Source organism: Grus americana, chromosome 11 (genome assembly GCF_028858705.1).
Source record: "Grus americana isolate bGruAme1 chromosome 11, bGruAme1.mat, whole genome shotgun sequence".
Lineage (NCBI taxonomy): Eukaryota > Metazoa > Chordata > Aves > Gruiformes > Gruidae > Grus > Grus americana.
In genome coordinates, this window is record NC_072862.1 from 13,782,704 (window position 1) to 13,795,403 (window position 12,700).

At 64.4% G+C, this 12,700-nt stretch overlaps 1 protein-coding gene across 1 annotated transcript in view; it reads right to left on the reverse strand.

Annotated features, from left to right (window-relative positions):
- Positions 1-1,750: 1,750 nt before the first annotated feature.
- The window catches only part of COL7A1 (collagen type VII alpha 1 chain), a 31,100-nt gene continuing 20,150 nt past the window's right edge, over positions 1,751-12,700 (reverse strand). Inside the window, exons 81-120 of the mRNA XM_054838625.1 lie at positions 12,544-12,579; positions 12,243-12,278; positions 12,033-12,077; positions 11,742-11,774; positions 11,525-11,587; positions 11,394-11,429; positions 11,206-11,286; positions 11,040-11,108; positions 10,885-10,920; positions 10,733-10,774; positions 10,543-10,587; positions 10,349-10,393; positions 10,190-10,225; positions 9,998-10,057; positions 9,735-9,860; positions 9,528-9,599; positions 9,254-9,289; positions 8,941-9,000; positions 8,718-8,762; positions 8,610-8,645; positions 8,440-8,475; positions 8,296-8,352; positions 7,817-7,888; positions 7,544-7,615; positions 7,409-7,444; positions 7,247-7,327; positions 7,104-7,157; positions 6,831-6,884; positions 6,692-6,754; positions 6,541-6,603; positions 6,137-6,253; positions 5,708-5,785; positions 5,574-5,627; positions 5,308-5,356; positions 5,178-5,225; positions 4,672-4,761; positions 4,219-4,302; positions 3,784-3,906; positions 2,915-3,094; positions 1,751-2,789 (exon numbers count right to left, since the gene is read on the reverse strand). Coding sequence (XP_054694600.1) covers positions 2,740-2,789; positions 2,915-3,094; positions 3,784-3,906; positions 4,219-4,302; positions 4,672-4,761; positions 5,178-5,225; positions 5,308-5,356; positions 5,574-5,627; positions 5,708-5,785; positions 6,137-6,253; positions 6,541-6,603; positions 6,692-6,754; positions 6,831-6,884; positions 7,104-7,157; positions 7,247-7,327; positions 7,409-7,444; positions 7,544-7,615; positions 7,817-7,888; positions 8,296-8,352; positions 8,440-8,475; positions 8,610-8,645; positions 8,718-8,762; positions 8,941-9,000; positions 9,254-9,289; positions 9,528-9,599; positions 9,735-9,860; positions 9,998-10,057; positions 10,190-10,225; positions 10,349-10,393; positions 10,543-10,587; positions 10,733-10,774; positions 10,885-10,920; positions 11,040-11,108; positions 11,206-11,286; positions 11,394-11,429; positions 11,525-11,587; positions 11,742-11,774; positions 12,033-12,077; positions 12,243-12,278; positions 12,544-12,579 — 2,499 coding nt within the window. The 3' untranslated portion in view covers positions 1,751-2,739. The remainder of the gene's footprint in view (positions 2,790-2,914; positions 3,095-3,783; positions 3,907-4,218; positions 4,303-4,671; positions 4,762-5,177; positions 5,226-5,307; positions 5,357-5,573; positions 5,628-5,707; positions 5,786-6,136; positions 6,254-6,540; positions 6,604-6,691; positions 6,755-6,830; positions 6,885-7,103; positions 7,158-7,246; positions 7,328-7,408; positions 7,445-7,543; positions 7,616-7,816; positions 7,889-8,295; positions 8,353-8,439; positions 8,476-8,609; positions 8,646-8,717; positions 8,763-8,940; positions 9,001-9,253; positions 9,290-9,527; positions 9,600-9,734; positions 9,861-9,997; positions 10,058-10,189; positions 10,226-10,348; positions 10,394-10,542; positions 10,588-10,732; positions 10,775-10,884; positions 10,921-11,039; positions 11,109-11,205; positions 11,287-11,393; positions 11,430-11,524; positions 11,588-11,741; positions 11,775-12,032; positions 12,078-12,242; positions 12,279-12,543; positions 12,580-12,700) is intronic.

Consider the following 12,700-nt stretch of genomic DNA (forward strand, 5'->3'; position numbering starts at 1 on the left):
GACACGAGTCCAGCCACAGGCACTGAACTGTGCCGAGCCTCAGCATCTTCCTTCGCCCTGTCCCCCATCCTGGTCCCAGGGAGGGCCCCAGGGGATGCAAGGTGCTGTGCTGTGGGGGTCAGGGTGCTCTGCTGTGGGGTGGGGGTCAGAGCGGGTGCAGGGGCACTGCCATGCAGATCCTGCTGTATGGCTGCCTCTCCCCCAAATCAGTCACCCAGCGGGGTTTGCCCAGCTAGAAGGGTAATGAAAGGCATCCAACCTTCTGCAACCCATCTCTGGGGTGAAACCGTTTGGAAAGTACCAGAGCAGGCAGCTGGAGGTGGTTTAACTCACTGGGAAGTGGGATATGAAAAGCATCCACCCCCCCCCGCAACCCACTTCCCAGCTAAAAACCCCCTGGAAAGCACCACTGAAGGGCGCAGCCTCACCATTTCCAGCAGGTCCTCGTCCACCTGGTGTTCAGGCAATGCTCCCAGGGTGTGGGGACCACAAGCTGGGGGTTTGCCCTGCTCCCAGCCAAGCCCTGGCTCTTATCCTGCCCCCAGCTCCACCCCCAACCCGCAGAGGGGGTGACAGTGACGTGCGGGGGGGGCAATGTTATTAATACATTTTGCCTAATAGCAGATGAAATCATCCCGGGCCGTGGGTGGGCATTTGACCTCTCACAGCTCTATCAGCTGTATTTGGAGGGGATTCCGGGAACCTGGGATGGCTCAGGCATAATTATTTCACATCTGACTCGTGAGATGGTTTTTCTCCATCTAATTGAGCCTTCCTGCTCCTGCCAGCCTTGGTTAATCACTTAAGGAAGGGAGAAAACACACATGCATACTGCTGCTGGCAGGCGTCTGTGGCACTGGCGGCGAGTGCCAGCCCCCAGGTGTTGTGCCATGAGGCTCCTGGACGTCTCCAGGTGCTGGTTTGGTGCTGCCATCCTGACAGGCTCCCTGGCTCTGGTCAGCTGGGGAACGTATCTGGAGACACGTCACCTCTCTGCTGTGCCAACCCTGGAGTGCTGCTTGGGCCACTGGTTTACAGCCAGCTGTGCCAGTTCAACCAGGACACCACTGGTTTGCAGCCCACTTACACCAGTCCAACTGGGATGCCACTGGTTTGCAGGCCACCTGCACCAGCCCAGCCTGGTCCAGCCCCTCTGCCAGTTGCCCACAGTGGGTAGCAGCCTGTAGGTGTTGTTATGGGGTGAGCCCCACACAGAAGGGTTTTGCCCCAAAGTTCCCCCCTTAGCGGCTGTGGGAGCACCCAGGGGCACCCTCAGAGCAGGGTGAGGAGCCTGGGTGCCCGGGGCTGCAGCTCAGACCGCTGGGGGTCTTGCCCACCCCCATAGCCGCAGGGTGACCTGCCATGCCAGCTTCCCCGCCATCGGCAGGGAGAGGAAATAATGCCAGCTCTGTTCCTCCTCCCGGGCATGGCCAGGAACTCACCCTCAGCAGCCAAAATTAGCCGGTGGCACTGATTCATCCAGCACATCACGCAACACCGCAGCCCCACATGCCAACACGTCACTGCCCGGCCAGGGGGTCACGACCTGGCTTGCTTCAGCTGGGCACGTGCTGGGCACGGGGATGGGGCACTGGGGGGGTGAGGACCCCCAGCTGGCACTGCCAGCAGTGAGCACCTGGGAAGGGCATCCCAGCTGGAGCGGGCAGGGCTCAAGAGCTGGCCCCAACTCCATGGGCATCTCCAGCGGCGCACCAAGAAGCATGGCATCTTCCCGTGAATGCAGCTTTAATATCACGGGCCCCCCCCCGCGTTGGTACACATATACATTCGCTGTATACAGATATACACAGAGAGCAGTGGTACGTATGGGTGCCACAAAGCCCACCCGGCAGCCCGCAGCCCCCTGGGCGCTGAGGCAGTGGGGGACACGTCCCCACTCAGCCTTGGGGCTGGGGGGAAGCAGGGGCTGTGGACCCCCGGGACCCAACGTTGCTTTCATGAAGCCTTTGAGAGTGAGCATAGGTGAGCAGGAACCTCCTCTAACATAGCACCATCCTCAGGGTTTCCCCAACGGGCTTGGGGGTGCAGGTGAGCCCCCCGGTTTAAAGACAGATGTGCTGCTGGCAGGCGTGCAAGCTGGAGGGTAGCGCACAGAGAAAGCCTCTGGTCTCCCCACAGGTCTTTGCCAAACCATCACAGCCACAAAAGGGGAACTGGGCCCCAGTTGAGGTTAAGGTGAAATTTATTCAGATGGAGCTGGTTGCAGGGTGGGGGGTGAGGGATGCTGTGCACGGAGGCACTGCCTGGCCCAGGGATGTGGGCAGCCTCCACTGGCAGAGAGTGGGGAGCGTGGGGGATGTTGGGGGTCTGTAGGGGGACAGGGAAGGGGACGACAGTGTTAGATGAGGAAAGGGGAGCCCAACCATGCCAAGTCCCAGCTCCGCTCCTGGGCCGCCAGAGAGGGGGCATGGGGCAAAGCAAATAAGTTAAAAATCAAACTGGATACAGCCCAGGAAACCTCGAGGTGGGAAACGGGGCTAAGAGCCTTGGAGGGGGTGTGGTTTTCCATTTGATATAGATTTCACCTTAACGTGCAATAAAACCGATATGAAAGGAAAAACCCATAAGCAGCAAAAATACACGTTAGAAATAGCACCAGGTTCCTGCCAGGGGCTGGTGGGCATGCGGCCCCCACCACTGCCGGCAGCTCAGCCCCCGCCGGAGCAGCAGCCAGGCCCCGCTACCAGGTGGCCCTGCCTGCCGAGACACTGCCCGTGCCTACGCCTTTGGCTGCCCTCTCGCCTCGTCGCCAGCGATGCCACGGGCATCTGCAGAGAGAAGCGAGGCGGTGTCAGAGCCAAGGCGGGGGATTAGCATCGTCCCCCCAGCTCTGCACCAGGTAGGGATGCTGCCGGACCTGCCGGTGCCAGTGGCCATGCCATGCCATGCCTACCTGCCCCTGGGTGCTGCCCGCAGTGCAGCTCACACTCCTCCTTGCTGTCAAAGCGGTTGAGGTTGCCCCGGCAGCCGCTGTAGACGAAGGGCCGGCACTCGGAGACTCTTTGGTTGTAGTACCACCGCAGCGTGTAGTGCTGGCAGTCCCCCTCGTCCAGCGGCAGGCTGCAGGGCTCAGCTGCAGGGGGCAAATGGTGATGGTGAGGGCAGGCAGGAGCCGGCAGCACTCCAGCAGTGGAGACAGCAGGGCCCACTTGGCAGAGCAGGAGAAGCCCCAGAAGGGGAAGGCAGGGGATGGCTTCCGGCTGAGCGCAGGCAGGGTTTGGCTGGAGGGGACATCTCTGTGCCCTGCCCAAGTGCTGGGAGTGAGGGCTGAGAGCCATCTCCCAGGGGCAGCTCCCAGCAAAGGCTAGAGATGGAGCTGAGAGGGAGGTGGCATGGGCACATGATGGCCACAGCGTCCCTTGGAAGGGTACTGGAGAGACCCTCCGCATGCTGCTGTTGCTGCTGAGGCTTCCCTGCTCTCCTGGGGGCTTTGGGATCCCCTCCTGCGGCTCATGACCAGGAGCACAGGAAACCTGCCAGAAGCAGCAGGTCTGACCAGCCCAGCAAACCACCCATGGCTGCTGGTGATGGCTTTGGTGAGGAGGACAGAGAGTGAGGTCTGCAAGGCATGCATGGCACGGTGATTGGGACCTGCCTGGGTGCCAGCGAGAGGGCTGCAAATCCCAAATCCCCCCAGGCAGAGGGCGCCGGGACCTGCTGCCAGGCAGGATGTGGAGTCATCATCCCAGCAAAGTCCAGGCAGCCCCCCAGTCACCCCCAGTGGCTCCACACTCGGTGCCAGGCAGGTGCAAGGAAACTCACCGTCTATCGTGGGCTGCTCCGAGCTGTCCATCTCTGGGCCCTCATTGTAGTCCTCCTCCTCCTCCCCGTACACGCTCTCATACTCGAGGTCATCAGTGTCAAGCATGACCTGCCTGTCCTGCCCTGGGAGACAGTGCTGAGCGTGAGCAGCCCTCACCATCCGCTCCATCCCCTCTGTCCTGCCCCCCCGAGCCACAGCCCTGGCTCTGCACACACACAGCACACACCTGTGCGTGCCTGCGCGCGCACACACGCACGCGCACACACTCCTTGCTGCCCTCTCCTCTCCCCACTCTTCAATTAAAGCCCCCTGGGACTGGCAGCACGGCCACCAATGGATTATCCCTCAGTGCCTGTGAGCGGAGGGCAAGGACATGACACAGTGGAGCAGGGGAAAAGGGGGATGGGAACTAAAAGCACAGGGATGATACTCACCCTCCTCTTCCTCAGCGTGTGACAACTTGAGCACAGGGACTGCATGAGTGCTGTCAGCAGGGAATGGCTGGGTGTGGAATGGCCCTGCAAGGGGGAAGGACATGGTGCAGGCATCAGGAAGGGGGCAAGGGAGCCAGGGGCACTTCCCCCCTGCCTCCCAGGGGAAAACCACCCCTTGCAGGTGTGGAACAGCCCAGCACTGCCCTGGCACTGCTGCAGCCTGCCAGGGTACAGGACCAGGGATGAGGGACCCAGGGACACCCCATCCTCTCTCTGCACCGCAGACCAGGGCTGCCGGGGGCTCCCAGAGGAGGGACGGGCAGGAGAGCTGCTGCCCAGTGAGACAGCACCCGCTGGGAGCCTAGTGGGATGGGGATGGGGATGATGATGGGCACGGGGAGGCACATATGGCCACGGGGCCAGATCTTGTGGGTCCTCCAGGCTCTCCATCACCTGTTTGGCCGTGCTCCCTCTCCTGGCGGATGCTTCTTCCTCCTCCCTGGACAGAGTGGAGGCTGCTCCTGGCCTGAGCCCCCCAGCCTCCTTGGAGAGAAAGCACCCACCTCATCCCAGCCCACCTCTTGCCCCCGTCCCTCCATCCCAGTCCTCCAGCCCACCCTCCCCTCCAGCAGTCCTGGCCCCAGCAAGCCCGCCTGTCCTGGCTCCGGCACCTAAGCATGGATGGGGCGCAGTCCCCATGGTCCGTTCTCGATCGGGCAGACCCTGGCAGCGCCTGGACCCAGTTGGCACCATCCCAAGCCAGCTGCCCCTGGGGATCCCTGCTGCACCATCACTTCTGCCATGCACCATCCCTCCTCCCTGTGCACAGTCCCATGCTGATGCTGACCCTGACCGAGGGGGTCCCAGAGGGTCCCAGCTGCCTCCAGCCCCCCCAAACCCGGCAGACCCCTTTGGTGCCACACGCGCGGGGCAGGGGGGTAGGAAGGGAGAGCCGCAACCTGAGTGCTCACGTGAATCCAGGCGCCGGGGAAAATGGCCACCGCAGGCTGCAGGAGAGACGGGGTGGGGGGTCAGGGGCAGCGGGGGCCAGACCCCCACCCCCGGGGCAGTGTAGTGGGGGATGCTCACCACAGTGCTGGTTCATCTCCTGCCTGACGAAGGCGCGGATCTCTTCCTCCTGCAGGGCACATGGAGGGGCAAAGGACCCACATCGCAACAGGGGATGGTGCAATTAGAGAGGAGGAAAAACCCTTTCCCCAGGCCCACGTGCCGGAGCAGATCCCGGAGGCAGGGGCAGCCCCTCCATCAGCAGCAGTGGAATGGATTGAGCACCCCTTCCCACGCCGGTGACCCGAGCACTGCAAGCCCATGCCAGCTCCCTCCCGGCTCCTTACCGTCATGCCCGGCTCCCCCTTCTCCCCACGGAGCCCCTGGGTGCCGGGACTGCCCTAGGGACAAGCAGAGGGGAGGTGGGAGGATGGCCCTGGCTGGGGCTCACCCACCCAGGGCTGGGCACCCGCTCACCCACCTGCTCTCCTCTCTCACCGGGGATGCCTGGCACGCCACGGGCCCCCGGCACTGACTGTCCGGGGGGTCCTCTCTCCCCCTGCAAAGGACATGTGCTCAGGGTATGGCTGGAAGCTCTGGAGCCTTTCTGCCCTCCCCAGTGCCACAGACGTGCTGCTTTCCCCATCCCTGCACCCCAGGGAGACCTGCACAGGTGAGGATGTGAACGGGGATGGGTCTAGCCCAGCCCCAGGACAAGCAGGGTCCCAACCCCCTAGGCTCCCATCCCCTAGGCACAGGGACACGAGGGAGGACCCTAAAGCAGTGAGCTGGCAGGGCAGGGACAGAGCTGTGATACGGCTCCTGATGCCACCACCCCTTCATGCACTCCAGGGACAGGGCTCTCCTCCCCTCACGGCACCTGGAGAGGGGACCCGTGGTGGGCACTCACCTTCTGGCCCTGCATGCCCTCAGGACCTCGTGGTCCAACACTTCCTGGGGGTCCGGGTGGTCCAGGAGCACCGTCGCTGCCCCGGGGACCAGGGCCACCAATAATGCCTGGAGCGCCCTGCGGGAGAGCAGAGGGTGAGGCCCGGGGTGTCGGAGCCCCCCGGCCCCAGAGCAGGTGCCACGGGCATCCTCCGACCCTGCAGCTGGGCATCCCTGAAGCACCGGCACCAGTGCCTTCTTGTATAGAGCAGGGATTTGTTGTTGCTCATAGTTTTGTGACACAATTTAGAGTGGTGCCAGACAGCTCTTCTGGGAGCATCAGGCTCTGATGTGCTTCGGACCAAGGCCAGATCCTGGTAAAAGCGATGCGGTGCAATGCACACCCTCCCTGTGCAGCCTGCTCACCCGGTCTCCTTTCTCTCCCTGGTCTCCTTTTGCTCCCTGCTGCCCGTCGAATCCCCGGTCACCCTGTGAAAAGGAAGGGGCAGGCAGTGGGGGGCAGGCAGCGGGGGGGCTGAAGTGCCAGAACAGCTTTCCCAGCACTGCCCTGACCTACCTTGGGTCCCATGAGCCCCTCCTTCCCAGGGATGCCTGGTGGTCCCAACAGACCCAGCTCTCCCTGGGGGACAAAGCGGATGTCCATCAGCCACCGGCTGCGAGTCCCCATCCCACCCCAGCACCAGTACAGCACTTACTGGCTCGCCTTTCCTCCCTGGCAGCCCCGAGCGCCCTGGGATCCCCGGCTCTCCCTATAGCGGGCAGGAGAGAGGCAGGGCGGTCAGTCCTGCACCCCTCAATGCTCACCCCAGAGCCGTGGGCAGAGGAAGGGACCCCGTGCCCCTGCCATGGGGCTGAGCTCTGGCCTCAGCTGTCTCCCCGCTCCCCCTGGGCTGGTGGAGGGGATCCAAAGGGCCACAGCCTCCAGGCACCATCCGGGCTCCTGCAGCGCCCCACGGACACCCACTCACCTTCTCGCCCTTCTCCCCATCGAGGCCGCAAGCACCTTTCATGCCCCGGTCACCCTGCAGGGATGAAGAGGGCAGTCAAAGCCATGCCAAGCCAGCACGGGTCCTGGCTGGGAGAGCACCGGCAAGCAGAGGGACCAACTCGCCTTGGGGCCACGCATGCCCAGGGGTCCTGTGTCCCCCTTCTCTCCCCGGGCTCCAGGGATCCCATCACGGCCGGGCTGGCCCTGTGGGAGAGCACACAGTGTGACAGGGTCCGCTCCTGCCCCGCAGCGGGGTGGCAGCGGCACCGAGACGCATCTCCTCACCGGCTCGCCGGGCTCTCCTAATGCTCCAACCTCTCCCTGGAGAAGACAAAGGCATCAGTCAGGGCCAGCTAGGGGGACAGTGCCCCTAGCACCCCCCCAGCACCCCCTGGCAGCGAGGGGTGCCCAGCTTCTCACCTTCTGCCCGCCAGGGCCACGTGCCCCGGGAAAGCCTGTGGAGCCCTTCTCACCTTGCTCACCCCTTGCCCCCTGCAAGCAGAAACCCAGATCAACACAGGGCAGGAGGGAGAGCTCCGGCCACAGCATGGCATGGGTGCCAAGCGTCGTGCCAGGATGCCCACAAGCACCACCACATAGGGCACGGGAATGCCACCATGTCCTGGTCCCTCTGTTCATCACCCCATCTGCAGCCCTCCATGGTCCCCAACCCAGCACCCCCCAACCCCATACCTTCTCTCCAGGCATGCCTTGCTCCCCCTTGTCCCCCTTGTCCCCTTCTGTCCCCTTCAGGCCACGCTCTCCCTGCAAAGGGGGAAACACAGGGAGGAGTCAGGGGATGAGGAGATGCTCAGACACATTAGGGTGGGGAGGACAGACACCCCTCCCCCGGCCAGGGCAGGGACATGGGGGTCCATAGGGTGGCTGAAGGAGAGAGGACAACATGCTCTGTGAGGGAGGGTCCCTCAGCAGCGAGAAGCCCCCCAGCTCTTCTGGCAGGCAGCGGCAGAGAGGAGGCTGTCCTGTGCTGCTCGGTGAAGGGGGGTGCAGGATCAACCCCATAGGGCCGGGAGCTGCCCTGGCCCAGGAGCAGAGCAGGCAGGACCTTGGCGAGGGGGATGCAGGGGAGAGCCCCTGCCCATCAGGACAAGAGGGATGACGCAGAGGGGGACAGGAAGGATGGGGACAGGGAGGATGCTAACAACACTTACTGGCTCCCCCTTGCTGCCCCGTACTCCAGCAGGTCCCTCCAGCACCACAGTGTCACCCTGCACACCGAAGGAGAGAGGTGGGGGTGAGCAGGGGGGTCAGCACTGCTGCCCTCCCTCCCGCTGACCCCCATGCTGGGGACTCACCTTGTCTCCTTTGGGCCCTGGGGCCCCACTGTCTCCCTGCAAGGAAGGGGAGATGGTGAGACACTGCAAAGGATGTGCAGTGGGGAGTGGGCAGCATCTCTCTGGGTACCCCAATCCCTGGGGGTGCATCATTCGCACCCCCTGGCTCTCCAGCCCCCAGGGTCCCTTACCTTGTCGCCACGCTCCCCCCGGTTCCCAGGCAAGCCCTGTGGGAGAGAGGAGAGGGGTGGTCAGGGAGGGGTCTGGCTGGGGGTGCAGCTGGGGAGGGGGGTATTTACCGCCGGCCCGCGATCCCCTTCTGGCCCTGGGCGCCCGTCTTCACCCTGTGAGAAGAAAGGGATGGGATAAGGGAGTCTGGGACGGGGGCACCCCCAGCATCACCCCACCTCAGGGACAGGCACGGTGCTGGCTTGGTGTCCTCTTGGGGTTGCGCCATGGGATTTCCTGTCTCCGGTGGTGGGGACACAGGAGGGGTGTAGGGGGGACCATGGTGGTGCCTACCCGTGGCCCTGGGTCTCCACGCTCGCCTCTGGCTCCTGGCAGCCCAGCCCCCGGAACGCCCTGCCGGGGGAAAGGCAAGAGCTTGTCCCTGTCCTTGCTGCCCACCACTCCTCCCAACCATGCCATGTTCCCCGCCATGCCAGGGGACACCCCATGGCCCCGATACTGGCCTGGGTGCCCGGCACAGAGCAGGCTCCCATGTGCCACCATCCAGAGTGGTTTCAGCATCACCCAGGGGGGGGCTGCAGCAGGGACACCCCACAAGACGGGCAGCCCCACACTCCCCATGCTATAGGGCTGTCCCCTGTCCTACCTTGTCACCTTTTGGGCCAGAGGTCCCTTGCATGCCCTAAAAGAAAGGAGAGGGGTGAGGGAGCCACAGGAGGAAGGTGATGCCAGGCACCCCACAAAGCATCCCTGGGGCTCCCACAGCAGCTCCCGCCCTGTGCTGGAGCCCTGAGCAACCCCCATCCCCGGGGGCTGGGAAGGTCAGAGTGGGTCCCCATCACCCTGCCAAGCTGGTGGAGAAGCCAGGGCAGAGCCTGCATCCCGCGAGGGATGCTGCAGCACCGGAGCCCCATACTCACTGCTGGCCCAGGGGGCCCCGCGGGTCCTGGTGGTCCAGAGGTGCCATCTCTCCCGGGAAAGCCGATCAAACCCTGGCAGGGAAACACTGTGAGCGGGCAAGAACCACGTCCAGGAGTCAGTGGGGCTTGCAGGGGACCCTGCCGGTGCTGCCTGAGGGTCCAGGATCACCTAGACCAGCAAAGGTGAGCACAGGCTGTAGCCTTTACCCTCTCTCCTGGGGGACCCGGGGGGCCAGGCTGCCCATTGTCCCCTCTCAGGCCAGGCTGTCCCGGTGTCCCAGCGATGCCTGCTGAGCCTGGGGGTCCTGGTGGTCCTGGCAAGCCAATGTCACCCTGGAGCAGGGAGGAAAAAGACAAGGCCTGTGAAAACAGCCCCTTGGGAGCATGCTTCTCCCTTGGCCAGCCAAGCTGGGGCAGCACCTGGGCTCTGGGGACATGGTGAGCCAGGGTGACATGGGGACAGGGATTACCTTCAAGCCTGGAGGCCCGTCCTGTCCTGGCGGTCCCTGCACACCGACACCCATCGATCCCTGTGTGGTGGCAGAGAGCACACGGTGTGTCCCCCGGCTGGCAGGCACGGGGGTGCTGGGGCACTGTGCCACCCCCAGCCGCCCCCCAGGGCTGGGAAGCACCCTGTGCCCCTGTGCCCAGGGGACACTTACCTTCTCTCCTTTGGCTCCAGAGGACCCCTTGGCTCCCTGCAAAGACACCAAGCCACTGGGAAGGGCTGGGTGGTGGGTGGCGTGGGCACAGGTGTCCCCCCCTACAGCATCCACTTCCCCCAGTATCTACCCCTGGCCCTCCATATGCCTCCTACTCACGTCTTCCCCAGGATCTCCTGGCTCCCCAAATCGTCCTGGATCCCCCTGGCAGAGGGAAACAAGCAAAAAGCAGAGGCATGTGATGAGGCATGGGGGGAGCAGCTGCAGCTGGATCCCCCCTGCTGTGGGGAGGCAGCCAGGGAGCCCAGGGCCCCCATGGCCCCCTCCCCACCAGCCCCCCGAGCAGCGCTCACCTTCTCGCCCTTGGGGCCCGGCAAGCCTCGGTCACCCTTGGAGCCCTGACGGGGGAAAGCGGTGTTAGGGGAGGGGGGTGGCCACAGGGCTCGCTCACCCCCCCAGAAGGCAGGGGGTGGTGGTAGGGGGATAAGGCTAATGGGAGGGATGAGGTTAATATGGGGGACGAGGTTAATGGGCTCAACTCACAGGTTCTCCCAGCAGCACGCCCTCCAGCAGCGCTGGTTCGCCCTGCAATGACACACGGGTGCTCAGGCGTGCCCACAGCAGACGCCAGCACCCTGTGGCTCTGGCAGCACCCAGGGGTGGGAGTCCCCCCACCTCACACCCTGGCTCCTTACCTTCTCGCCTTTGGTGCCGGGAGGGCCAGCGATGGCCTGGGGCACAGAGGAGAAAGGGGGCAGGTGAGCAGGGCTGCACAGGGATGCTCCCCCTCATCCTGGCCCAGGAACGCTGGGGAAGCTCCCAGCTGCTGCAGAGGTGGCTCTGCGCTCACCTGTCCTGGGGCTCCGGCATCCCCTGGCTCTCCCTTGGCACCGGCAGGGCCCGAAGGTCCTGGCATACCCTGGCACAAGCAGCACAGCCCTCAGCTACAGACACCCCAAGCTGAGCCCCGTGGGGCTCCTGCTGGAATGGGATGGGGAGAGCAGCAACGTACGTACCATCTTCCCAGGCATCCCCGCCTCGCCGTCTTTCCCTGGCACACCATCCCTGCCCGGCACGCCTGGCTTCCCGCTCTCTCCCTGCATGCAGTGAGACCAGGCTTGGGCACGGGGGAGCCGCAGCCTCCCGAGCAGCCCGGAACAGCCACACCGATGGCAGCCAGGCAGGGGTGGGACAACACACTCACCACTTGTCCTGGCAGCCCGGGGACACCCGGCGGGCCCTGCAAGGGAGACACGAGCAGAAATCAAGTGGCAGCCCGGGCACCAGGAACAGCCAAAGGGCAGGTCGGGGGTGGGGAGGACTGCAAATACCTACCACCGGGCCGGGGGGACCAGGGGGGCCGGGCAGCCCCATGCTGCCCTGGGGACCGGGCAAGCCCTGCAATGGAAACAGCCGCATGAGAGAGGGGGTGGCACGCTGCCATGGCACAGCCGGGACCTCGGCTGCCCCTGTGGGAAGGTGCATGGCAGCCTGGCCAGATGGTTTTTGGGGGGCGCAGGTGGGTGCTGGCAGGGAGGGCACTAGTGCTCACCCGGATGCCGGAGCCAGGTTCCCCTGGATCGCCCTGTGAAGAGAGCACTTGCATCAGTCCCACCGCCCCAACCCACCAGCCACCGAGGTCGCAGCCACGTCCCTGTGCCTGCCATGGGGCTGTTCCCCAGGGTCAGCTGGATCCGGGAGGGGGGCCAGCCTGAAATTTCCCTCCTTTCAGCCCAAAATGTCCTGAAATGCAGCCCTCCCTCCAGCCCCCAAATCTGGCAAGGCACCACTTTCCTCTGCCAGGTCAGATGTGGTGATGCCAATGCAGATGCCAATGCCTTACCTTGGCCCCAGCTGGGCCCTGGGTCCCCGGTGGGCCAGTGCTGCCCTGCAAGGGACAAAGGGACATTATGTTGGGGCGGTGCTTGCTGGTGGCACAGGATGAGGAAGGGGCAAGTGGGGCAGTGCAGTCCCAGCACCGCCACCCCTCCCAGCTCCCTGGGATGTCCCTTGCATGATAGTCCCCTGCACGTGGTGCAGGGTGGCTCCTTACCGGAGGTCCTGGGGGTCCCGGGTCTCCTTGGCTGCCCTGAAGGGAGGAAGACATGGGGTCACTGTAGGGATGGGTTATCCCCAGTGGGTGCATGGTGTGTCCCCTGGGAGAGGAGACCCGACAGTGCCAGCAGCTCTGGTAAGCACCCATGCCAAATAAGGACAAGCCTGGCCAGCTCCTGGCACCCACCCACCCAGCAGGGTGGCCCACAATGGCTTCACCCAGTGCCCATGGCCAGGAGCCCCCAGCTGCACGCTGAGGTGGGAGGGCACAGTGACATGGGGGACACACAGACACCTACCGGGCGTCCCAGCACGCCGGGGAAGCCTGGCAAGCCCTGCAAAGAACCACGTCAGAGCCAGCGGGCGAGCAGGACCCCGCCACCACCAAGCAGCCCTGCCTGCCCCCCAAGAGATGCTCCCCGTTCCTGGCGTGCAGTATCCAGCCCAGGGTACTTA